This window comes from Theropithecus gelada, chromosome 14, assembly GCF_003255815.1.
Source record: "Theropithecus gelada isolate Dixy chromosome 14, Tgel_1.0, whole genome shotgun sequence".
In the NCBI taxonomy this organism is placed as follows: Eukaryota; Metazoa; Chordata; class Mammalia; order Primates; family Cercopithecidae; genus Theropithecus; species Theropithecus gelada.
In genome coordinates this window covers 91,521,128-91,548,995 of record NC_037682.1, presented here as the reverse complement: position 1 = coordinate 91,548,995, position 27,868 = coordinate 91,521,128, and the positions used below count along the sequence as shown (strand labels likewise).

At 35.1% G+C, this 27,868-nt stretch overlaps 1 protein-coding gene across 2 annotated transcripts in view; it reads right to left on the bottom strand.

The window, feature by feature from the left end:
• Positions 1–27,868, bottom strand: part of CNTN5 (contactin 5) — a 1,331,129-nt gene that overhangs the window by 792,943 nt on the left and 510,318 nt on the right. For both annotated transcript variants that reach the window (XM_025357811.1, XM_025357810.1), the window contains one exon: positions 3,126–3,250. In XM_025357811.1, coding sequence (XP_025213596.1) covers positions 3,126–3,180 — 55 coding nt within the window. In that variant the 5' untranslated portion in view covers positions 3,181–3,250. The remainder of the gene's footprint in view (positions 1–3,125; positions 3,251–27,868) is intronic.

Sequence of the window (27,868 nt, the reverse complement as noted above, 5' to 3'; positions counted from 1 at the left end):
GGGGGGAGGGATTGCATTGGGAGTTATACCTGATGTAAATGACGAGTTGATGGGTGCAGCACACCAACATGGCACAAGTATACATATGTAACAAACCTGCATGTTATGCACATGTACCCTACAACTTAAAGTATAATAATAATAAATAAATTAAAAAATAAAAATAAAAAAAATAGAAAAGTAACTGAATATTTGCTCCACATCACCTGCAGATATGATGATTAAAGATCAAATCCCATGTAACAATTATAAATGACCTTTGTTTTCAACTTTTCTTTCTGCTTTGCCTATAACATTTGAAATACCACTTATATCAAAATTCTGCCTAATTATTTCTGTCTTCCAATGTTTCCTTTACTCCACAAAAAGAATAGTAACTTGATTCCAGTATTAGCTGGAAATCTAGCAATCATGGACCCCATATCAGGCTGAGTACTTTTATTTTTGTTTCCACAACCACTGTATAATGGCTCTTTTGCAGTGATTGTTTAAGGAAATAATATTGGACAAGTAAAAGAGAATGAAACTTCAGAGTGTTATTATAGACTGCCACCTTCTTTCTTTCTAGCATTGTCAGATTAATAAGTAAAAGCACTGGACATCCATTAAATTTAAATTCTAGATAAAATGGAATAAAATATTGCATGGAACATACCAGAACTAAAAACAAAACAACAACAAAACACACACACACAAATATCTTTTGATATCCAAATCTAACTGGGTGTCCTTATATTTCATGTTGCAACCCTACCTCCATCTCCATCAGTTGGCTTGTAAGTTCAAGAGGAAAATGACATTGAGAAGATAAAAGAGAAACAGCTGAGATCATTAGGAAAGACAGTAATGCTGCACACACACAAAAAGAAACCGAACACTGAATAAAATATCCGAAGTCTCCTGATTTCTTTTTTAAGTAACCATAATATTGATGAATCACAGTTTTCATTTAACTCTTAATGCCTTTGAGATATCTCACCATTTCATATCATAGATATCTCCACCAACATTTTATAGAGGTCTCCTTTTTCCTTGAATGTCTCTTATTCAACCTGTTTTTTCTGTAAGCAACGTGTTGAACATATAATAGTGCTAATATATAAATAATTACTTTTTTTGTTTGTTTTTGCAGTTATTTAATTACTAGTATTGCAATAAAAAGGCTTTTATATATCTTGTAAGAGCATTCAGATAAGTGCAGTTATGCTGCAGATATTACATTCAACACATAACTTATATAACTGAAATACTACATTTATTTCTGTATGTAAAGAAATTCTTTTAGATTTCAAATAACATTTTGGAGCATAATCTCATTGTAAATTGAGAATTGCCTTTTCAGTTATGAGGAAGATTCATACATCACACATAATTGAAGTTATACTTTTGGTACATTACGGATAGTAGTAATAGTATAAAGGCTAAAGAATAACTATTATAAAATTATAATTTAAAAAAATATAGCTCAAATGATTCTAAAAAGAGTTTATATTTACTTCTATTTGTGTTTGTTCTTCTATCAGTCCTTTTTCTTTAGATAATCTTCAGTTTTCTTCATGTTACACCATATAGGAAAGATTTAGTTGACAGGAGAATGTGTTTAGTTCTTTGAAATAAAGAAATTTAATATAATCAATTAGATATTTTTGTTGCATGGTAATATAACCATATAGAAGTTGAGGCAATATGAGTGATCATATGTGAATAATGTGCATGTTCTATATCTTTATATAGCTTTGTATTCTATATGTATGATCACAAATATATATCTTATACATGTATTATCCTCATATATATGTATATATGGTATATATATGTATATATATCAATATTTGCATAGAGTACTGAATGACCATATATATCAAAACGAATATTTTATTGCTTTAAAAATGTATTTAGTATAATTAAGACATTAAAAACGTGTTTAAAATGAAAGCATTGCTTTCAGTCTAAAATTATCAGCTGTTACATATTATTTCAGACTCTCTTATCATACATACTATCTAAATTTAGCCCACAATATAGGTACTGATTTAAATATAATCAAGCTGGAAATGTTACATGCATAGCACTTAAATTATGGCCACAAGTTAATTTCTAATCATTCTTCAATTAAAACAAATAAACTCTGACATATTAACTTTCAGCATTATGATATTATTACTGCGAATACTGTCAACTCTTCTTCAGAATAAAATATCTCATTTTAGAGTCGAGATATAGAAAAATAAGTTTAATCAAAACAAAGTCAGAGAAGGTGAGACAATCAGAAAAAATATATTGTGTTAGAGATTCCTTTAGACAATATGTTATATATAATAAAGCTAACCAAATTCTGTTTTATATGGTGAAATTTAGTATTGTAAGGAGACACTTTTTTTTTTTTTTTTGAGACAGAGTCTCGCTCTGTTGCCCAGGCTGGAGTGCAGTGGCTGGATCTCAGCTCACTGCAAGCTCCACCTCCCGGGTTCACACCGTTCTCCTACCTTAGCCTCCGAGTAGCTGAGACTACAGGCACCCGCCACCACGCCCGGCTAGTTTTTTGTATTTTTTTTAGTAGAGACGGGGTTTCACCGTGTTAGCCTGGATGGTCTCCAACTCCTGACCTCGTGATCTGCCCGTCTCGGCCTCCCAAAGTGCTGGGATACAGGCTTGAGCCACTGTGCCCGACCAGGAGACACTTTTATAATTAACTGCTATAAAATGCATATTTATATACATAAACATTATATGAATAAATATACACACATATGTATGTATATATGTGTGTGGGATATATACACACATATACACACACACACACATATATACACACACATATATGTGTATATATACACACACGTGTGTGTGTGTGTGTGTATATATATATATACCTTCAAGTCTTCTGAAAGCTAGAAGGTTTAGACTGTAAATGAATGTCAATGAGGTAAATACTCATTAACATTTATAGTGTACCTTATTATATTAAGTTGTATATAGCATTTTGCAGTGCTAACAGAGGCTTAAGAGTTGTTGCCTTATAAATTTAAATTAATACCTGAGAATATTTTGTAATGGAGACCTTGATATATTTTGGTTATTTTGATACTTAGAAAATCAAATAATTAATTAGTCAGGACTTTTACCGGAAAGACACATGGTGACTGACAGAAACAGCATTAGTTTCCAGGAGGAAGCCATCGTCGGTCACTAGAATCTTCTGTGTCTCAATGGGTTTAACAGCTCTGGTGTTTCTTCATTAAAGAGTTCCCTGTTTGAAATAGATAACAATTTTCTTAAACAGAGAAAATAAACAAACCGAAAAGCAAACAAATACAAACAAATGCAAAAATCTCCTAATAACATGATAAATAACTATTAGTGCAAAGGTCAGATTAATACGCACTAAAGAGCAATAATACAGTTTCTGCTAGAATTCATGTAATACACAACACAAGTACTTAGTAAATGTGATCAACTCTCCTTTTCACATTTATCTACATTGAATACTCCCTTCAATGTTTTTACTTGAATAGTAAAAACAACGGGTTCTAATGGGAATAATTTTTCCTCACAGGGAATGTATAATAGCTATATTTATTACCTTAGACAAATTATTGGACTAGAAAAATAGAATAGAAAAACCAGTTACATTAGTATATACTCCTTTGGTCTAGAACATAACTAATGATCAGTTGGTCAAGTAATTTTACACACTGTGCCTGTAGCTCATCAAAACCACCACAGGAAATTTTTCTCATTTAATTATTAATGTCAACTTCCTTTGTTTATAACTCCTACGATTATCTGTACTGTGTTATATTTCCCTCCTTTGGTGAATCATTTCTTTCAGTATCTTTTGCTAGCTGGAACCTAAGGGAAAAAGAATTTTCATGAATATTTAATGTTTTTGTCTAATGCCATTTTTATAACAATAACCAGTGTAGCACATTAATATAATTTGGTTCCTTTTTTTTTCCCTGAATGATACAATAAACATGAAAAGAATATAAAATTCTGACACTAAACTTTCTGCAAGAACTTGACAAATACATATTGGACATTTCTATAATTCACAAGTACCTCCAGAATTTTCACGTGTCAGCTATGTTCTTCTTGGCCCAAAGCCATTCAGTTGAGAAATAATTGTCAATTATGTCAATTATGTTTGAATAATGATTGCCTTCTTGGTACCTGGTCCCTCCTTATCAAATTAGAAGTCTAGGTTATCTCTATATATTAGGAAGCATCTGAAAAATATATATAGGTATTTTTTCCCCTAGCTAGATCAGAATTTAATTTAGTTATGTCAAAGAAAGGAATTTATTGTTAGTACCTCTACCCGAATAGAGTCAGTTACATTTTATTTATAATTTTAAATGTAAGTCTTGGTAGTCTATTTTAACTTTATATTTGGGGATCACTAATGGAGAAGCAAGTTAAGACAATAATGGTTAATTTATCTATAACAAGCATAAACAAAGAATTTTTCATCATTTTCTCTATTTTATGAGTAAATATCAGAAATACATACAATTTGAAGCACAAAATAACAACCTCATAGCTAATTGTGACAATTTAAAACATCTTGGTTATTTATACACTGTTTTTAGCAGAAAGGAAAAAAACAAAATCCACATATCACATATAATAACTGGAGAGATTAAAGTTGCCAGAAGTACAATTATGACTCATGAAAACTGCACAGTTGAGTTAGCAAATTTTCAATTCATGATTAAATTGACCTTTTTTGAAATTGTGAATTCTGAGAAGGTAATATAGCTTTGACTTAACTCATTTTGACGAGCTTGTGCTCAGTCCCATACTCCCCAAACTGGTACTTTCCAGTCTATTTACAATGTCCTAAGGTCCTCTGTTGTTCTAAATATTCTTCATAAACAAATACAAATGTTATTACAACCCTTAAGGACTGTTTCTGGGACCAGCAAAAGGAAAATCCACAGACATTCATGTGCACACACATACACAGGTTGATAGTCATCAAAAGGAGAATTGACTCATGAAGATAGCAGGATAAATTGGACACAGTAGCGAAGGATCTTCAGTAAAATTTCAAGGAGTTATTGGTCTTAAAGAACTGATTTTTGAGTGTGGAAAGACTGACAAGGAACACATGGATAAATAAGTCAGTGTCAAACAGTGATACATACTCTGAAGAAATTAACAGACTCACTCCATTCCCACAACACTGACTTTCTTGCTGGTCCTCAAGTATGCCAAGCACGTACTGTGTCCTCTGCCTAGACCTCTCCAACATCAGTTCTTTCCATACCTTAGAGTTTTAAATCATTGCAGACTGTTCTTTCTAGAAGCCTTTCTTGGTTACTCTCCTTAAAATAGCAAGCCCTCTCCTGTCAGCCCTGTCACTGATTTTTCTTACATTTGCTCTGCCTTATTTTTATTCTTAGCAATTATCAGTGCCTGAGGTTAAACTAGTCTGTTTACATCCTAATTATCTTTTTCTCCTACTAGAATGTCATATCCACGGAAGCAAGGATTTTTGTCTTGTTGATCTTTACAGAACCAGCATCTAGAACAATGACCACCATAGAAAGTATTCAATTATTATTTTTTAGATAATAATTATTGAATAAACTGAAGTCTCTAGGAAATAAATTATTTGGCAAAAGATTAAAAAAAAAAAAAAAAAAAAACCAAAAACAAAAACTGGGCGGGTGCGTAGTTCATGCCTATAATCCCAGCACTTTGGGAGGCAAGGCAAACGGATCACTTGAGGTCAGGAGTTTGAGGCCAGCCTGGCCAACATGGTGAAACCTTGTCTCTACTAAAAATACAAAAATTAGCTAGATGTGGTGGTACTTGCCTATAATACCAGTTACTTGAGAGACTGAGACATGAGAATCACTTGAACCCGGGAGACAGAGGTTGCAGTGAGCCGAGATTGTGCCACTGCACTCCAGCCAGGGTGATACAGAGAGCCTCTGTCTCAAAAAAAAAAAAAAAAAGAAAAAAAAAACAAACAAAAATACTCAGTGTTTCTTAGGTTTTCATACTACAGTGATATGCTGTATAATGACATTTCAGTCAATGTTGAACTGCATATATGATGATGCTCCCATAAGATAATTATATTTTACTGTACTTGTCATATGTTTAGATACACAAATATTTATTTTGTTATAATTGCCTTCATTATTCAGTACAGTAACATCCTGTACAGGTCTGTAGCCTAGAAGCTATAGGCTATATTATAGCCTAGATCTGTAGCAAGCTGTACCATCTAGGTTTGTGTAAGTAAACTCTACAATGTTCACACAATGATTATATCCCTGTGTGATACAATGTGAGAAATAAGAAGATACTTCTCAGAATGTGGCTCAGTCATTAAGAGATACTTTACTATACTAATAACTACCATTTATTAGATAAATTACAAGCATTGTGTTAAACACTTTACCTACACAATCTCTAGGATATCTCTTATTGATGAAGCTAATTTGCCCCAGGTCACACAGTTAGTAAATAATGTTAACCCTTAAGCTCCATCATTTCTTACAAGAGTCCAAAGCAATCCCTGCAAGAGACTAGACAACATTTACACTGACACAATTGGGACTGGTACAGAGTGAATAAAGAACCCTTTAAAAACATTTAATTAACATATGCCTTAAATGTTTGTCATGTAATATTTAATTCTGTATTCTTATATAGAATATATTTGCCAATTATTATATAGCAGTGACATCTTTTTACGATTATAAAGATTCTGGTGGAAAAATGATTTCTTTTATCTTGGCATCACAGGAAACTGTAGTGTATAAATAGTGCCTGTGTGGCATCATATACAACTTTAAACTTATTTCAAGTGGCCTAAAAGTGTATGAAGTCATCTGATGGCAGGATTCTTGGAGGCTTTCATTATTTTTATGCAGTTATCTCATACATACATCATAGCAGTTTTAAGTGACTATCTTATAAAGTTTAGGGCTTTAGCCTTAAACAAACTTTTTGCCAAATGCTCTTCCTCTTGGTACTCTCATGTATCTGTGATTTCCAAAATGCTTATTTGACTTACATAATTACAATAACATGGACAACTTACATAACTAGACTTGGAACAAATACAACTGAATCTTGGTAAGCATGTGACTGACAAAGTGGCAGTGAATAAACTAGAAATTAGCCTACTTACCTGTGAATATCATCTGTATTCTGAGTTATTTTCATTTATTAAGGTAATGATGGATTTATTCCGGGAAATTAGAACAGTAGAGGTTGAGTAAAAGTGTTTCTACTCCCATTTGCATGTGATAAGGCCTCAATGTAAGGGCTTTGTATGTAAATTTTGGTGAAATGAATACAATGAAGGAATATCTCTTTTTCAGTGGACCTTATTCTCCATCTCAACCATGACTCTTCGCTAAGACTGAAGCTTGTGACATTTTGCTTGGAAGTACCCTTGAAGGACTGAGTAAGGTGGGAATACGGCTCAGGAAAAGGAATATAAAATGTTTTTGAGGTGAATTGCTTTCAAGGTATCCTTGAAGTTATCTAGCTCAATGCACCTGGGGAAAAAGAAAAAGATAATAAAATGTGGCCAAAGTTATAGCAGGAATAAAAAAGAATGTGTCTTCTTATTGCTTGCTGTCATACATCCTTTGAGGACCAAGCAGCAAAAAAAATTTTGGCTTTCAAATTTAACCAGATTGAATTATGATATTGTTTATCTTATAAAAGCAAATGACAGTTCTGTGTCCTAGAAAAAGTGCTATGAGATGTAGCGAGCAGACTGAGCTCACAGTGTCCACATGTTTTGGAGGCATTCTTTAACATGATTTTCTATAGTGTGTTAAACACAGTGAGGCATAGTGAAGTTCAGTTTTTCTTACTCTTTTTAATATAAACATTTTTTAAGCCTCAACAAAACCTGCATTGAATAGGGTCCAGCAAGAAATTTAAAAGGAGCCACACCAGTTTTCTGAGACTTCAAGTCAACTTCATAATTTTATTTAAAATATAAGAGTAGAAAAAATATGGTTCAAGATTATTTACTACTCAAAAGTATAATTAATGGAGACTGGAATCAGAAAGAAAAAAGACAACTGCTCTAGAAATCTGATGCCAGAAATAGTTTGTGATTCCTACCACCTAGTGACTGATATTAGAACAGGGTAAACACCCAACTATGGCTCACGACTCCACATCAGTTCTGACAGGTCTTGTGTTGTGTTGGGATGCTGAATACCATTTCATGGCTGAGTGGCAGTAGATTTCCTTTTCTGGCAATTTGGGAACTGGACATCATGACTAAGAAGGAGTATGTCCTTCTTAAAGTAATACAGAAAATATTTTAAAATATTCTTGAATGCCTCAATGAACTATTGAGGAAGAGAAAAACTTATTAGACATCAAAGCTAAATAAGAGTGGCAAGCTGGGAACCAAAGAAAACTTTACTATTAAGTGATTTTGCAATTCTCAATGTACTTCAGATTTAGGTATATGGCTGCTTTGAAAGTTGGGGACCAAAACCAAAGCCTAGGGCCACAGAGCTGGGTAATCAAATAGGAAAATCCATATATCTAAGATCCCAAAGGGATATCTCTCTAGAGAGATACTCCATTCATAAAACAGTAAATAGAATTTTCAGGTCTAAACTATGGGAATAAATGGAAGGAATAAAGAAAATCTCAATAGTCAAAAATTCAGTCAGGAGTCATGTAATGTACAGGAAAACAAATAACTGTAAGTTAGAGTCAATAGAAATGATAAATGTCAGAATTATACCAGCAAAGACTTCAGATATTTGACTTTTTAGGCAGATTACATGTGTTATTAAAAAATAAAGGAATTGACACCATGAGAAAGAGGAAATAGGAATAAAAAGCTTATCTAAAAAGTAGCCCAGAAAGACAACAGCAGGAAACTATGAAAGAAAGAAACACAATGATAGTGAAAAGGTCTTAATATGTCTAATCAGATTTTTGGAATGAGAAAGAGAATGGGATGAGGCAATATGTGAAAAGATAGATAATTGTTAAGATTTTCCAGAATTGATAAAATTTACTAATTTTAAGATTCTTGAAGACCAGAAAAACCCCAAAAGAAGAAATACCTGTGCACATCATATTGAAAATGCAAAATAACAAAACCAAAAAGCAGCCAGAGAGAAAAAGAAAGTAACTATAAAAGTAGGAAAATCAGACTCACATTTGACTTCTTGATAGCAAGAATGAGATTTAAAAAATTAAAATAATGTACTGCGAGATAAAAACAAATGAGAATAATGTACTTTATTGCTAAAGTAAATAAGGAATCCATTAGCCTGAGGTGGTCTCTCTAACTCGAGCACTTAGATAAGCAAACTGAAACTTAACTTGGAAACCTTCCTTGTAACTGACTTAAGAAAAATAAGTCTCAGCCAATCACAAACAGTCAACTAGTGATTGGTTATACAATTAGGGACCTCCCATCAGCTCATATCTAAATAAGGCAAACATCTAGCTGTAGCTAATCGGGTAATTTTTCAACTTTGCTTTTGTGTCCAGCCTACAAATTCTCACTGCTCAGATGACAGAGAAGAGCTCTCTGAACCTCTTTCAATTTTGAGTGATGCCTGATTTATGAATCATTATTTGCCTAAATAAACTGCCATCATGAGTGCAAAGTAATGCCAGGAGCAAGCAGTAGGAGATCAAGCCTGAGGATTATACAAGGCCAGATAGCAAATTATCCATAGGTCAGTAAAAGGAGTGTGAATTTTATTAAAAACACCATCATAAATAAATAACTAATCACATAACTAAATTTCAAAAGTTCTCTGATAATCCAGTATTACCTATTTTTTTGCAATATAATGTACTGTCAAGTGAAGAGTCATGAGATTCACAAATGTGAGGAGGAGACTTTATTTATTATAAAGGGTTATAGCCTGAAGGGTGTCCATCTTGACAGGCTGTAACTCTTTATAAGAACTAAAGTTTCCTCTCTCAATTTAAAGATCTTGTGATTCTTCAGTTGCTATATCTGACAGATGAGCTTGGGGCTCTGAATGGGACTCATAGTTCCTCCTGTATCCTTTTGAATATGTATGTTTAAGCAACCTGTTCAGCATAAATTCCTGTTCCACCCTCCCCTCCCTCAAAGTGCCTGTTAATGGTCTTTACGGAAGGCTACCCTTTCTAGCCCATCAGAATGGCCACCTTGCAGGACATAACCCTTTATGAAAAATGAAATCTTTCCAAAGTTATAGATCTTGTGGTGCTTCAGTTGACAGTACACAGGATCAAATGACGTTCCATCATTACAGAGAAGACAAACAGATGTGATAAAGTAATAGGATTTGCCTAATGCCCCCGGTAATTCAAACTCGGCATCAGAATTAGAGCTGCACCTTCTCATTCCTGGTCGACAGGTCAAATAATATATTCATGCTGACTTTTTCATTTCCTACTGATAGGAAAATCTATTCAAAGTCCAAGTTGTTGAAGAATTTAAGAACAGATTGGTATCCATTGTAGGAGATCTTCTGATAATGAGTGGGATGACTTAGGAGATGAAGCCCCGGCTACGTGCAGGGAAAGGGACTCACACATTTCAAAATGTGCGACTTATGGAAAAGGAGACTTGGGTTACTGCATCATGGAAAACAAACCAGTGAGAACAGGAGAACACCTGTCCAGGGTTCTGCATGAACAAGTAAGTCGATTAAATTCTGACTAAAAGAGTTTTCAATATATAATTTGAAGAATATATACTCTGTGCAACAGTGAGAGGTAATAAAGATTTCACATGGATAAATTCATTTTCTGAAAAAGTTAGTAGAGCAATGAGGAAACCTGAAAGATTCTGAGTTTTAAAGATTTCCTTTGAATAACGTAATATGAATAAAATTTTAGGGCCATGGTCTCGAGCAAGAGAAATAAACCCATATTTACTCTGTTATTTAAATTCTTTTAATTTAATTAAATATGAAAATAAGGATCTTTGCAAGGTAGTTAAGAGTAATTATGCTTAGTTATTATTGGCTAAATTGGGCTTTTAATGATTTACTTAAAATTTAACCCACATCCCCTTGGAAAAATTGGCATTTCGAATCATTCATCTGGCAGTTGAAACCACAGGGCTAAATTGCATTTAAACAATGTCTTGTTATAGGCCCATGGCTAAACTGGGAATTGTAAATAATTCCAAGGCAATGTTTGAAACAGCAAATAGAAATGCCCTTAGGAGTCATATACATTTTTGTTCTTCATTTCCACATTAAACCTTTTTACCTGAAATATTCATATTCTCTAAAGACAAGGCAAATATGTCTGATAAAAAATAAGCCAAACAAACAACAAACTTGGGAACATAGTCTGTAAAAATATATACTATTGTTATAAAATATTAGGCAGCTCCCCTGGTGGAATTTTACTCACAATGTGACAAGAATCTGTAAGCGTGGTCTTCTATGTTGTTGACAAAGGAATTACAAAGAAATCTCAATGAATGAAAAAGAGATACTACAGGGATATGCAGTGGATGTTTCTGTATCTCAAACTTTAATCCAAATGACTATTATTGATTTTTCCCCCACACAGTAATGACTGAGAAGCATCGTGATCAAATAGATAGGAACTAGTAAGGAAAGAAAAGAAATCTGAATTCTGGGCAAAGCCTTTATTCTGTGCCCAGGTAGCACCAGCCTTTGCAGAATCCTAGGAACCAGTTACCTGATTTCATTAAGTCCTTTGAAACCTCACAGATAAAAAAATCTCAATAGAGTCACTATAATTTCTCCATATTTTTTCTGTTAAATGGTTTTAAAAATTCTTAATACTGTTTATTTCAGAAACAAGCATTTAAACTATTTACTCAAAAAGAAAGCGATTGATTTTTTCAATCCCTAACTCAGTTCTTCAAGCAGATAATAATTTCATTATGTTCTCAGCTAAATAATCTGAAGCAGTAATTCTAAATAGTATAAATAGCACATTTAATTTACATGAGTTTAAATATGTCTTTTAATAGCTGCTGATCTCAGAATATGCCTAACACAGTTTGATGTTGTATCCTCTAAATCTCATGTTGGGTTGTAATTCCCACTGTTGGAAGTCGGGCCTAGTCGGAGGTGATTGGATCTTTGGGGTAGATATTTCATGAATGGTTTAGCCCCATCCTCTCAGTGCTATCCTTACAATAGTGAGCAATAGTTCTCACAAGATCCTCTTGGTCCTGCTTCACCTTCCACCATAGTAAAGGCTTCCTGAGGCCTCCCTAGAAACCAAGCAGATGCCGTGCCATGCTTATACAGCCTGCATAACTGTCAGCCAATTAAACCCCTTTCTTTATGAATTATGCAACTTCAGGTATTCTGTACAACAGCACAAGAACAGCCTAACACAATGTCCCTATATTCGGAAAAGTTTTCAAGGTAATATTATCCCTCCCTTCCTCCCTTCCTCCTTCCCTCCCTCCCTTCTTCCTTTCTTTCTTTTCTTTTCCCCTTTCTTTCTTTCTCTCTCTTTCTTTCTTTCTTTCTTTCTTTCTTTCTTTCTTTCTTTCTTTCTTTCTTTCTTTCTTTCTTTCTTTCTCTTTCTTTTTCTTTCTTTCTTTCTCTCTCTTTCTCTCTTTCTCTCTCTCTTTCTCTCTTTCTCTCTTTCTCTCTCTCTTTCTCTCTCTCTCTCTCTCTTTCTTTCTTTCGACAGACTCTCTCTGTTGCCCAGGCTGGAGTGCAATGGTGCAATCTCAGCTCACTGCAACCTCTGCCTCCTGAGTTCAAGCGCTTCTCCTGCCTCAACAGTCTCATGAGTAGCTGGGATTACAGGTGCGTGCCACCATGCCGAGCTAATTTTTGTAGTTTCAGTAGAGATGGGGTTTCACCATGTTGGCCAGGCTGGTCTTGAACTTCTGACCTCACGTGATCCGCCCACCTCAGCCTCCCAAAGTGCTGGGACTCCAGGCATGAGCCACCGCACCTGGCCAACTTTCTATTATATCTATTAAAGTAACAATAACTATGTATTGTTTATCTACGTTCATTGTACCTTGATAGTTTTAAACCATTGTGATTGGCTCACACAATCTTTGGAATGCTCTGAGAAATGTCAGACTAGATTAAGAAAGTAAGTCTAGCAGAGTTACAGCCTAACTGAATTTGATATCAGAAGTGCAAGTAAATTTGATGGTCAGCAAAGCCACCCACCAGAAAGATACACTTGACAGATACCTTGAATATTTTCCAGAAATGTATAATAAAAGCAGAAAGTACAAGAAATAGGTGACCGCAGTCAATTGGGCAGTGACCTAAATATAAGATGCTGTATAAAACGAATGTGGACTATATATAGCTATTCTTGTGCTATTGTTCATCTGCAGAAATCACTTCATTTCTGAAGTCTAAGAGTTATGTATTTCAAGGTTTGAAAGAAGAGAAATATGATTCTGTAGAGTCAAACTGAGATTTTTATCACCCAGGAAACGGAATAGCTAAAGTTGCAGATATTACAGACAGAAAGAATTCTACTCCAGGAATATATGTAACAGAGCACAGATTATATATCCAGGATAAATTTAATAGAGGTGGCCAAATAAGGCATACCAGAGAAGGCACAACACGAGGACTTCAACTGAAAAGGAGGACCTATGGCCTTTATGAGGCAGCCTTTATGAGGCAGCCTTGAAGATACCTTGCTCTAAGTTCCTTCCAAGGAAACTTTCAGTTCAACTGCAAAGGGAGCAGTGACCTGCCAGCTTCCAGTTGTCAGCAACTCCAGGAACTACCTGTATCTTAGCTTGGGCTATGTGATTCCCCAGCAGCCCCAACCAATGACTCATCATGGTGGTGGTACAGCACCTGTCCATTTCTGCCTACTGAGAGATGCCCCTAATAACCAATCTTGGCTCTGGAGGTACACATAGGGTTGGCCCAGGCTGCTGGTTTCCACCAGAGGTTATTTTGCCCTCTAGGGAACATTTAGCCATATTTGGAGATTATTTGCTGTTATCACAGCTGACGGTATGCTACTAGCATCTAGTAGTAGGGGCCAAGGATACTAATAAACATTGTATTAAGTTGGTGCAAAAGTAATTGTGGTTTTGACATTGAAAGTAATGGCAGAACCCACAATTACTTTTGCACCAACCTAATAATATTCAGCCTTCTTCAATGGGGACATTATCTCAAGTGAAATAAGCCAGACATAGAAAGACAAATACCATATGTTCTCATTCATATGTGGAATTTTTAAAAGTTGAAATCATAGAAGCAGTGAATACAACAGTAGTTACCAGAGACTTGGGAGGGTGTAGGGGAGGAGGCATGGGAAGAGGTTGGTTAGTGGATACAAAGTTACAGATTTAAATGAAGAAAAAGGTACAGTGTCCTATCACACAGTAGGGTGACTAGAGTCAACAATAAATTGCTAGAAGAGAATAGTTGGAATGTTCTTACTACAAAGAAATTATAAATGTTTGAGGCGATAGATATGTTAATTATCTTACTTTAATCATTACACAATGTATTACTGTATTGAAACAATACATTGTACCCCACAAATATGTACAATTATTATATGACAATTAAAAACAAAGAGATAAATTTGGAAAGTAAATTATTGAAAATATTGATCCCAAAATTTATTTATTTATTTATTTTTTGAGACAAGATCTCACTTTGTCACCAAGACCAGAGTGCAGTGGCATGATCACACCTCACTGTAGCCCTGCAGCCCCGATCTCCTAGGTTCAAGCTCTCCTCCAACCTCAGTCTCCGGAGTAACTAGGACTATGGGCACATGTCATCCTTCGTTACCAAATTTTTTATTTTCCTTAGAGACGAGATTTCACTTTGTTGCCCAGCCTAGCCTCAAACGCCCAGGTTCAAGCCATTCTTTTGCCTTGGTTTCCATAGTGTTGGCATTACAGGTGTGATTCACTGCACCTGGCTGAGCCCAAAATCTCAATCGTGCTGAGACTGAGAAATCTTGACCCAGAATTTATCACATCCGAACATGATTTGAGGATTTCCCTCAGCAATCTTCTATCTTCCTCCTTTTCTTATCACAGGAGTCAAAGCTGTATGTTGGTCCAAAACCTTTCCTATTCAACTGTACTCCATCTCCTCTTTGGCCTTCCAGTTGTTAACTTTCTCTTGGCATTTCTTATTCAGTCTAAGAGTCCTGATTTCTAGAACATCCAACTAACACCCTTTAATAAACATTTATTAATCATAAAAAGTACCAACCACCATACTAGCTGCTAAGAGAAAAATATAAACAAGACATGAACTGTCTTTCAAGGAGATCATACAATATAGAAAACCTTCATAACACAAAATACAATGAATATTAATATATTAAAATTCAATGGAAGAGCTACACTACAAGAAGTTTCAGGCATACCTACTGTGCATGTCAGAGGATTCAGTCAGTTATATTAAAAATATAAATATTTTTAATATTTATATTAATATTTTAATATTTATTTTAAATCTGAGTAGGGCACAGGTATTTCTCAAGTGTGGAGTTGTTATGATTCTTCAGATGGGGTTGGGCAGCATCTGTCAGAAGATGAAGGGTAAAGGCTTAAGAGGGCAGGGAGGTCCTGACCGAATTTTACTTATTAATGGGTAGTGTTTTTGCATAAAAGCAAAACTGATTATTTCTTTTTAGCATAGAATTACTGGCGGTCATTGGGCTAAATAATACATTTCAGACTGCTTTAGATGTTTACAAAGATCCTCATAAATTAGTTAAAATTTGCCTTTGTAGACTTACCTAATATTTTCCCCACACATACCCTAAATTTTCATTCATTCCTCAATGAAACCTGCACATCTATCACATACCAAGTTTCTGTGATAGGCAGATATGATAGTGAGAAAGACAGACACAGCCCCTTAGGTCAGACTGCTTTAGCAGTTGAGTATTATTTGCCCCTTTCCAAGCTTAACATGCTTCTTCTTTGTTCGTGCTCCTTCCCATGACTAAACTTTCGTTAGCTCTCAATAGTCTATTTCTGCTCTGTATTGTAAGTCTCATGCCTTTGAAAAAAAATGTCCTTGACCTCTTCATTAATCTAACACTTTGTTGTGCTTTTTGTAGCAATTAGTTTGTATCCCAGGCCACATCTATGTTATAATAATATAGCAATTATGAATGTGTCTCCTGATCTAAACCTGTGAACACATCGAAAGTATAGGCTATATCTTGTCTAGACTTGTCTTGCAGGCACCCAGCAAAGTGTCGTGCATCGTTAGGTACTCAATAAATGATCACATTTAATTTATTTATCTTTAAATTGTCAACAAAGCAAATAATAACAAAATCCTAATATCAAATATATATTGTATGCACTTTTTTGTTCTTTCTTTATCTCAGATCTTGAACACAACACATATTTAGTTATCATTAGTTCTTAGGCATTTATCTGTGCTGTGCTTACTTCTATAGACTTTCCCAATAGAGAAGCTTCTTACTCTACAGATGTCTTGTCTATATTATTGTTTTTCATAACATCCTTCAAAAAAGGCCACATCAGGCAAGGGCAAAGTACAACAAAGAGAGTCCTTGAGGGACTTGTTCACATTTTCTCAGATGACACAGGAGAAAGAAGAATCTGTAACAGGCAAATTCACCGTCTTTGCATATATTGGATATAATTACTTCAACACTTTCAGAAAAGAAGAAAGCACCTAAGATTTAAAATACATGAAAAAATCAGTATACTGGATCAAATTACTATATCAAGAAGCTTAATTATTATTAAAATTGTGGGACTAGAGATGAGGAAAATGATTTACATATATGGTACAAGGATTTTTATGTTGAACTCATTTCCTACAACACTTTAAAACTTTTTAATACTTTTGCAAAAGTGACTATAGTATGTGAAGTATTTGCAATATTACAGAAAGAACATGAGATTTGGAAGAGAAGACATGAATTTTAAATCTCAGTTAGACATGTTTCTGGCTGTGTGATAGTGTTTGGTACTTTTAACCATTCTGACACTTCGCTTCCTCATCTGAAAATGAAAGATAATTGGTAATAATAGTTATTACAGAAATTTTTATGATACTTACATGAAATAAATGAAAAATGCTAGCAATAAAATAGGGATTCAATAAATATTTTTATCTTACTCTAGTTTTCTCTTTCAACGTAAGATTTAAGTATAAAAGAACAATTATTAATGTCTAGAGATGATTTAGGGAGTAGATCAAAAACAATAAAATGATAATTTGGGTCATGTGAAAATAGTAAGATCTAATCTTTATTTAAAGTCTACTGTTTCAGTTTAATAGTTTAAAGATTTATAAGACTAAAGTTTTAATATTACCAAATGATGTTTAATAGTAAAAATTATGTCATAAACAATCTCAAAATAACATTTACATCTTAACTAGGGATATAAAATTGTAATTCACTTTACAATGAACTATAACAGCGATAAAACTTAATTTTAAACTTATTTCATAATTTCTGATCCTTTAGACTAAATCTGGTATGAAGTTCAAGTTATCTATGAATAAAACTTGCTTATTTCCTAAGGTTCTCTTATTGTAGGTATCATGTGGCTGGAAAAGTCATGGTGACATTTTTTAACCTATAAAATGGCATTGTGATACCCTACGCCATCTGGGTTTACCTATTACATGGAGGAGGAGAGTTGCCAAACAGTAGATTTCTTCAAGCAAAATAAATCACTCTCTTGGTATCAGGAAAATTGAAACGCATTAACATTTCCTTTAAAAATTATGTTTGCAACAATAAATATTTGAAGTCAAATTAATTTGATTCTTAAGCTGTGTACTTTTAGTACAAGATTAATTGTTCTTAGAAACAAGAGGTACATGAAATGGGCAAACAGTTACCTTTAAATTGTGGTTGCAAAATAAAACGGTGATTGCAGGAGATACTTAGAGCAGTACTCACTGTTCTAAAACAGTTACGGTGGTTTAAATGCTAGTAATTTTGTTCTTTGACATTTTCCACTTGACTTACTCCAATACATTCTTAAAACTGCCATGCTGAATGATATTAATGGTGCAAAAAATTGACTAGGATTATAGGAATGTATGTATTATTTTTATGGGCATATTTAATTGTACGTGGTTTTTTTTAGGTTTCTAATTAAAACCAGCAGTAAAAATGATGTCTTCGTGTTTAAGCCTACAGTTTTAGACTTAAACACATCTCATAATTAGCACTAATATACAGATAGTTCAGAAAGATATAACGCTGACACATTAAAGTGAATTGGAAATCCTATTATTAGTCCTATTATAGAAACAGACCTTTGTCAGCAGGGAAGGAGTCAACTAAATAAACCACTGTAAATAGAACGTGTGCTGCTTCAGTTTCTTTCACAGATTTCCTGACATTATAGACTAAATATCAGAGAGATCAGGACATAAATGACGGCATGATCCCAAAGGGAAGAGTTTATCAGTTCCACTGTATTTAAAACTACATTGAACACTGCATATTTTATCTGTCTGAAGATTTTACTACAGACATGAAGTGTAAGATGTAAAAATCCACACATTTCTGCAGACTGGTGTGACAATTTACCAAATAATAATCTCTGTTTCTACTCAGTGTTAGGCAGCCACCAATTAGAGGACTGAATTCTCAGAGTCTCTAAGGGCAGTTTCACACTTCACATTTTCAATGGCAAATTGTATTTGACATTTCATTTAAAACCCAAGACACCATAACATGAAATCTTCTAGGCCATTAATGACAAAGCATTAGGGTAGCCTCCCACCTCCTCGTTGCCTGAGGCTACCTCTGCTGTTTCCCAGAAGGCTGTATCATTGCTCCAGCATCATGTCCATGGCGTAGTGTATTCCTAACACGCCACTATAATCTAAATACCAGGCATGGTACTTAGATGTTTATTACATACTTCTTACAGCTGTTTGCCAATAAAATGCCACGGACAACTTGAGCTCTGTAGGCCATAGCCCATTAATTGACGTTTTTGTGGTTGTGATGGTGGGGGTGGTAGTACCTACTGTATTTTTAATGAGCATGAGAAAGCATAGGCAATTTTTTTTTTAAATAAGAGAAGCGAAAAAGAGTGCTTAGTTATACTAACCCCCTGCTTTGTAATTACCATCTATTAGTTCCATTGGGTGGGGAGGGGTCTTACTTACCTTTGAATTCCTTTTCAGTGAATCTAGTTATTTATTTGTGGTGTAGTTAAAATATGGGCTTTGAAACTAGACAGATGTGGGTTCAACATCTGATTGTACTAAGCACTGATTGTGAATCTTTTAGGATTTTACCTACCCTCATTAAGACTATGTATTTACTTGTGAAATGAGGATATGTATTCTTTAATTGTCAAAAAATTATGTATGAATAAGATTATCTCAAGTTAGATGTCTTAATCTGAGATCAAATCTTCCTAAGCAGAACAGGATTGTATTTAAGAACTCATGCTCTGTGGTTAGACCATCCAGGTTTGAATTTCAGCTCTTCCTTTTTCCAGTAGCTAAAACTTGGAAAACTTATTTAAAATCTCTAAGTCTGATCTGTGGTAGCTTCTAACCACATATGACTATTGAGTATTTAAAATGTACTTAGTCCATATTGAGATATTCTGGAAGTGTCAAATATATATGAAGCTTTAGTACAGAAAAAGGAATGTAAAATATCCCAGTTTAATATATGTTGAAATGATTCTATTTTTGAATTACATATATTGGATTTTGTAACATAATTTATTATGTTTTAATTGTTTCCTTTTTCTTTTTCTTTAATGTGATTACTAGAAAATTTAAAATTACATATCTGGCTTATTTTTGTTACTCTTTTTGTATTTCTATTGGGCGGGACTTCCTAAGCATTTTTCTCATCTGTAAAACAGAGTTAATAACAATATTTTCTCCAAAGAATTGTCATGGTTATTAACAATGTCACGTATAAAACACACTTATTCCAATGCCTAGAACACAGTAGCTATTAGTGTTATCATCACTTGGTTCTTTTCTTCCTCCCCCAGGCATGAGGGAGGGTAAGTTTCTCCAAATTGTGAAATCATTTTGCTATATTTTTGTGGTTCATATCCTTAAAATAGGAAGAACAAAATTGTACTGGTTATCTGCAGGTTTTCAATGTTATGTGCTACTGTGTACGTTCAATATTTTATTTTATTTATTTACCAGTCAGTTTCTAAGATTTCTTAGAGCACAGAATATGTCTTAGACATTTTTACATCTCCAGAACAATGTCCTATATTTTTACCTGTTTTATTGTTACAGGCTTTATAATTCCAAAATATTATATATGTTAAAGGAAACATTAGTATTTAAAATAAACTAACTCTAACTGGTTACCAGTTTCAGTAAAAAAAAAAAGATTTTCTTATTATTTGAAGGCTGATAGTCTATTATATCTAATCAAATAAGGCATTAAAATACAAGGACGTTAGTAAGTGCCACCAGTATGTGAATAAATGTTACTTTTAAATACTTAGCTTCTGAGGCTGGAAGAAAGATATTGCAGTTTCATCAGTTAATATTTACCTATTAAATGATTCATTTGTATATCCTATCTCTTATGCACAGAAACCCTTCTAACCACATATCATCTGACCTATTAAATCGTTTAGAATGGACTTGACACCATTATTTCTGAAAGCCTAGCAACCCACCAACTATCAATATTCAAAACCAAACTAATCAGAATTAACATGATTTTTTCACTTTTATACCCTAAAAAAAAGGAATCAAACAAGAAGTAAGATTTTAGTGCGTAATAATTCTAAAATGCATCTTAGTGGATTCAATTAAGTCTCCCGCATCTGGAAGATTTTCTTTAAGGGCAAAGCCAGAGACAGAGAGAAAGTAGCATTTTTACAAAGATTTTGCTGTATTTTTGTTCACTTGTAAAATATTTCTACTCTGCTGTCTATTCATTTCTCTTACAACCTCATAGTTCAAACCAACCTCACTTCTCTCTGAATCAGTAGTTTTCAGCCTCACTCTACATTAGAAACCCCTGAGGAGGTTTTAAGACATTCTCATGCCCAGGCCTTACTCCAGACCAATTGAATCACAGTCTCTGAATAGAGCTCCCCAGGTGATTCTAATGGGATCCAAGTAGATCTTGGCAACAATATTTTGAGGGTTCCATTTTTTTCTGTAGCACCAAAGAAGGGAATGGAATTCTCATGTGGCACAATATTAGAAGCCCAAACTCAGCAAAGCTAAAGGTAAATTTGGATATTTCTACTCTGTCTAGTGTTTATCTACCTCTCTCTCATCCTCCACATCTAACACAAATCTTACTAAATTTTCCTTGTATTAGTCCATCATTCCATTGCTACAGTAATAGCCTAGTATTAGCTATCACCATCTTCTTGCCTGAACCACTGAAAGTTCCTAATATCTTATCTTTCAGTAATGTCACTTCTCTCCCTCCAGTTTGTTTTTTAAACTTACAGGGTGATATTTTCTAAATTAAAATGTAATCACTTCACCAAGCTCATCAAATCCCTTTAATGCCTTCAGCATTAGTGCAGAATATATTCTTCATCTGACCTATGGCATACATACTACATGGGCTGGCCTCCAACTATGACTCAACCCTCAACTCATAGTGCTCTTTCTATTATTCATTCCACTCCAGTCCACTAGCCTTCTTTCAGTTCTCTGAACACAACCAGCTCCTTTCCAACACACTACCTTTCACACATCTTGGGTAAATCTAGAATGCTTTTATTTCTAATCATCCTTACAGTGTAGTTGACTTATCATTACCAGAGAAAAGATCTTCCTGACCATCCCAACATATGAAATATTACTTTACTACATGCTCATAGAACTGGACCTTTCCCCTGTAGAATGGTCACCCCATCCCAATCTGGCATTACACATTTATTAGTGTGATTACAGGGTGATATTCAAATTATGTCACAACTTGTACAGCAATATAAAATAATATATAATTAACATATAAAGCAAAAATTCAAGCATATTCCCCATTCTCTAAATACACTAATACACAGTATTTTTAGATGAGTGACTGTAAACTATCATTTATTAAATGATGATTTATAGCATAATTTGTTCATCAAATTATTTTAACTATGCCCACATTTTTGTTGATTTTTAAAAGGCATTTTTGCGATCTTTTATTTGTATCAGACGTTACGAGCTATGTAAAGTCCTTTTCTATCCTATGGTTTAACATAAGAAACCAGATAAAGCTATTTAAATGAAAATCTCATTAAAATCATGCTCATTAGATGACACTATCAATAAGCAGAACATTTATCTTTATGCCAACAATAATACGCCTGGTGCCGAATATTCACAGTGCCTGTCAAATTAATGGTAATTACACTACTGTGCTTTTGGCCTTGAAAATACTGTATTTTTAATATACTCAGTGTCAATATTACTGACCAAGTCGCAAAAAGTATTTATTGCAACATCTTATTTAATGGGTCTCAACTTAATCCTTCTGGTTAAAGGTGTGCAGTAGAACCATGTGGCAGTCAGCCTCGTTTATATTTACAAATGTATTTTGTTATTGACCGAGAAGGCAGACATTTGATGGGTTTTAACAGAACTGTTGCATTAAAAGGTAAAAATGAATAGTGATGGTAAAAGGAGGACTTTTCATCAGTATCCCCAGGTCTAATCTCCTCTAAATCAAACCCAGGGAATTTTCTCTATGAGTCTAGAGCCTGTAATGTTTCCCACATCCCCAGCTGCCCCTGTTACACCAGAACCCCAGCTATCTTGGTCTCTGTCCAGTTCTCTAAAAGCTAAAGCCAAGGAGGCCATAGTTTCCCTCCAACAAAGGGACTAGTGAGGATGCTGACTGGCAATGTCTACCACAGATATTTCTGACTAAATGAGCTACAACCTTCAGGGATTAGGTTCCCTGTACCCCCACCAGTGAACAGGGGTATCTTTATGGCTGAGTGCCCCCTACTCTGCCCTGAGTGTAAGTGAATGGGTGGAAGAGGGCTAGCTGGACAGCTGACAGGCACCAGCCTTCTTACTGAAGTCCCCATTCCCAGGGCAATGCAGGAGATCAGAGAGTGAGATGTTGGTATCTTTTTCTCCTTTGGATTCAATGACAGAACCAAGTGAGGAGGCAAGATTTAAAAGAGATTGAGTAGTATTTACATTGACCAATCAAAATAGAAATGGATTAAACTGGATCTGGGAACTGGAGACCTGCTTCTGTGCCTACCTAGTGTTACTGTTTTAGTTGCTGGACATCAGGAAGGGTGGGGAAGGGGAAGATTGCACTGTTGAGGATGGCAGCCATTTATCCACTTTACCAACTGGGTTTTGGTGTTGTCGTTATTGTCATTTGTTTGTTGGTTTGTTTTTGAGACAAAGTCTCACTCACTCTGTCACCCAGGCGGAGTACAGTGGCACAGTCTTGGCTCACTGCAACCTCCTTCTCCTGGATTCAAGTGATTCTCTGGCCTCAGACTCCTGAATAGCTGGGATTACAGGCACACACCACCATACCTGGCTAATTTTTGTATTTTTGATAGATATGGTTTTGCCATGTTGGCCAGGCTGGTCTCGAACTCCTGGCCTCAAGTGATCCACCTGCCACAGCCTCCCAAAGTTTTCAGGATTACAGGCATGGGGTTACAGGCATGATGAACCACTGTGCCCAGCCCCAACTGGTATTTAAGCATTGTAATAATCTATCAACTGGATGGTCTTTATTGGTGTGTATACTGGTTAAATACCTGTACCAGTCCATTTTCACACTGCTGATAAAGACATACCGTGACTGGGAGGAAAAAGAGTTTTAATATGACTTACAGTTCCACATGAACTGGGAGGTCTTATAACCATGGTAGAGGGCAAAAGGCACTTCTTACCTGGCAGCAGCAAGAGAGAATGAGGAAGAAACAAAGGCAGAAACCCCTGATAAACCTATCAGATCTCCTGAAGCTTATTTACTAGCATGAGAATAGCACAGGAAAGACTGGTCACCATGATTCCATTACCTCCTCCTGGGTCCCTCCTACATGTGGGGATTCTGGGAGATACAATTCAACTTGAGATTTGAGTGGGGACACAGCCAACCCATATCATTCTGCCCCTGACCCCTCCAAATCTCAGTACCCATGTCACCTCTTGAATGCTTTACTGCTTAGAAATTTCTTCCGCCAGATATGCTAAATCATCTCTCTCAAGTTCAAAGTTCCACAAATCTCTATGGCAGGGACAAATGCTGCCAGTCTCTTTGCTAAAACATAACAAGAGTCATCTTTGCTCCAGTTCCCAACAAGTTCCTCATCTCCATCTGAGACCACCTCAGTCTGGACCTTGTTGTCCATATTCCTATCAGCATTTTGGGCAAAGCCATTCAACAAGTCTCTAGGAAGTTCCAAATTCTTCCACATTTTCCTGTCTTCTTCTGAGCCTTCCAAGCTGTTCCAGCCTCTGCCTGTTACCCAGTTCCAAAGTTGCTTCCACATTTTCGGTTATCTTTTCAGCAACGCCCGACTCTACTGGTACCAATGTACTGTATTAGTCTGTTTTCATTCTGCTGATAAAGACATACCCAAGACTAGGAAGAAAAAGAGGTTTAATTTGACTTATAGTTCCACATGGCTGGGGAGGTCTCATAATCAGGGCAGAGGGCTAAAGGCACTTCTTACACTGTGGTAGTAAGAGAGAATGAGGAAGAAACAAAAGCAGAAATGCCTGATAAACGCATCAGATCTCATGAGACTTATTCACTATCACGAGAATGGCATGAGAAATACTGGCCCCCATGATTCAGTTACCTCCTCTTGGGTCCGTCCCACAACATGTGAGAATCCTGGGAGATACAATTCAAGTTGGAATTTGGGTGGGGACACAGCCAGCCCATATCAGTATCGAAGCTGTATAACTATTACTTTGACTCTCACCTCCCCCCAGAGTGTAAGCTCCAAGAGGTTCAGGGCTATGGAAAATTTGGTTTATCTTTTCTCGTACATTACCTGGCTTAAAGGTGTATCATATAGCAAGCCTTCAATAAGTGTTTGCTATTATATGAATGAATGAGGGGAAATCATAATCATTCTCATAATATCTGCTATTTCCTTTGTGGTTTCATACCATAGCAACAAAATCACGTTTATCGTATGAAATTAGACTCTCACTAACCTACAGCTTTTTAATACAAACTGATTGCAAAAGGATGATTAAGAATGCATTTAACATTTATATTATCTTAAGGAGAGAAATACAGTAATACAGGAGTAGGCCAAGGAGTTAGGGTATCTGAAGATCATACTGAGTGTCTTCTTTAGAAAAATAATATACAATTTTAAGTACAGAATTGGGTACAAATTGAATGCTTGCTTGATTAGGGAAAAACATCACAACACATTGCAAAGTTGTAAAGACTAACAAGTACTAAAAATACAAAATACAGAAAAATAAAATAATGCTTTCCTTAAATGTTTTATGTCCCTCTAATCATTTTTAAATAGTTTTAAGTAATTTGTTTTTCTTATTAAAGGAAACTTCAGTTATGGAAATGTTGAATATTTTTGCTTACTTTTTATTTAACATTTTCTAATCTTATTTCATTGGTTTTTCACTCTCATATTTTTTCATACTCCATGTTAATTACAGAGTTTTCCACATTGTCCATTTTACCTTCTTCTTGGTTCTTTTTTTAACTTGTTTTATTTTTATATCGTGTTCTAAAAATTAATTTTAATCAACCACTGTTGCTTCACCTGAGTTCTTGTATTTCATTTTTTTCTGTATTATTTGCATTGAAACCATTATTTTGTTACTTTTTTAAAGTCATGGGAAAATGTTTGGTCTGAACTTTGGATTTGGATCATAATCCCCAAAGACTCAATCCCAAATGCCTTAACCCTAATGTTGAAATCCTGACATATCAAAATTCCTTTTGTCTAAATATCTAAAGTTTAAAATCCCTAACGTTTAAAAGAAAAATTCTGAAAATTCCCATCACAAGATAGCTGTTTCATGTTAAGTTTAACTATTCCCTTGTTGTTGTCTTTATTTGGGAATGAAGTATGGTTTAAGAGGATGCTTACAGGTGACAAGTTGACAAGGGGTAGATTTGTGGACTTAAGTTTTAGGTGTCAACTTGACTGGAGTAAGTAATACATAGAAACCTGATGAAGCATTATTTTGAATGTGTCTGTGTGGGTGTTTCCAGAGGAGACTAGTGTGTGACCCTGAGTGGACCAGGTGGGGAAGATCTGCCCTCAATGATGGTGGGCACCATTCAATCAGCTGGGCCCTGGAGAGAACAAATACAGAGGTGAATTGGTCTCTTTCTGAGAGCTGGGACAGACCTTTCTTTTTCATGGTTTTTGTATGTTTGTTTGTTTTTTGAGACTGAGTTTCACTCTTGTTGCCCAGGCTGGAGAGCAATAGCATGATTTTGGCTCACCACAACCTCTGCCTCCCGGGTTCAAGAGATTCTCTTGCCTCAGCCTCCCAGGTAGCTGGGATTACAGGCATGTGTCACCATGCTCAGCTAATTTCTTTTTTTTTTAAGTAGAAACAGGGTATCTCCATGTTGGTCAGGCTGGTCTCGAACTCCTGACCTCAGGTGATCCACCGCCTTGGACTCCCAAAGTGCTGGGATTACAGGCGTAAGCCACCAGGCCTGGCCTGAGCCATAGGCACCTGGGTGACCTTTCTTATGTCATCTTTGACATTAGAACTTCAAGCTCACTGGCCTTTGGACTTTCTAAGTCTTGAAGCTTTCAGCCTACAAATGAGAAATGCACCATCAGCTTCTCTGGTTCTTGAAGTAAAAACACTGAAGCTTCCTTAATAAATGGAGAAATGTCCTATTTGTACATGTGCATTTGTAAAAGATAAAGTTTCTCAAGATCTCAGCTCTTTTGATGACTGCATATGCAGTTGTAACTTACTGTGGTTTTCTATAGATCTTGTCAAAAATCTCGGGTTGTCTGCCATGGTATTTCAGATGACTCCAGTTATAAAGCTTGGTGCACATACTAACTGACCACAGTGATATGCATTCATAAATTTTTCTGAAGTACTGTTGTGCTTTTGCATGTTTCTCAAATAATTCCGCTTTTAAAGATGTAAAGAAATGTTTTCAGAATAATTTTAAAATTATTTTTTCCAGAATTATATTTTCAGGATTTTGATCTTTCAAGGTTAGGATAGTTCTCCTGAATTTTCTGTTTTATGACAGCATCATTCTAGCAAAGGTTTCTAATAGTATTTTTATATTGATTCTTTCCAACTTTTATATGGTTCACCAAGGAATGAATTAGATTTCCTGGCCCAGTTATTTGTAAACATTTCCTTCAAAGATTACATGATTTGTTGCCTTTTCTAAAATTTGCATCTCTGGATTGTTTGACGGTTCTCTGCGGGGCTTTGTTGCAACTTTTCTTTCTATGCAGCATCTGCTTGATCTCTGTGTACTCTCTCTAGATCCTGCAACTCTTGTTTGATGCAAATAATAAATTTTTTCCAACTCTGCCTTTGCATTATGCCTTCCTGAGGTGTATTTTTACTAGCATTTCCCTGGCAGTTGTACTGTCATTCTGTTAGTGAACACTTTCCCATTCGAGGCTTCTATTGAACCTCACTTCACATGGCTTCTATAAGAGTCATACAGTCTGTGATTGATATATGCCTCATGTTTCAATGAAAATAGAGAAGTTATTTTTTTTCTGTTTACCTTGTCGCTTTTGTAGGAAATGCAGAAAAAATAAGTTACTCTATTTTTCTTCCATATTCATACTGGAAGTCTTGGGATGTAGCTTTACTCTGCGTTCTTTTGCATTCTTAATTTTGTTAAATCTGACCAAGACATTTTTATAATTTTAAAGAAATTATAATTTATTAAAGGCTTGGTGTCTCTGACTGTAAGACAGCAGTTGCATAAAAGGAATGAAATAATATTT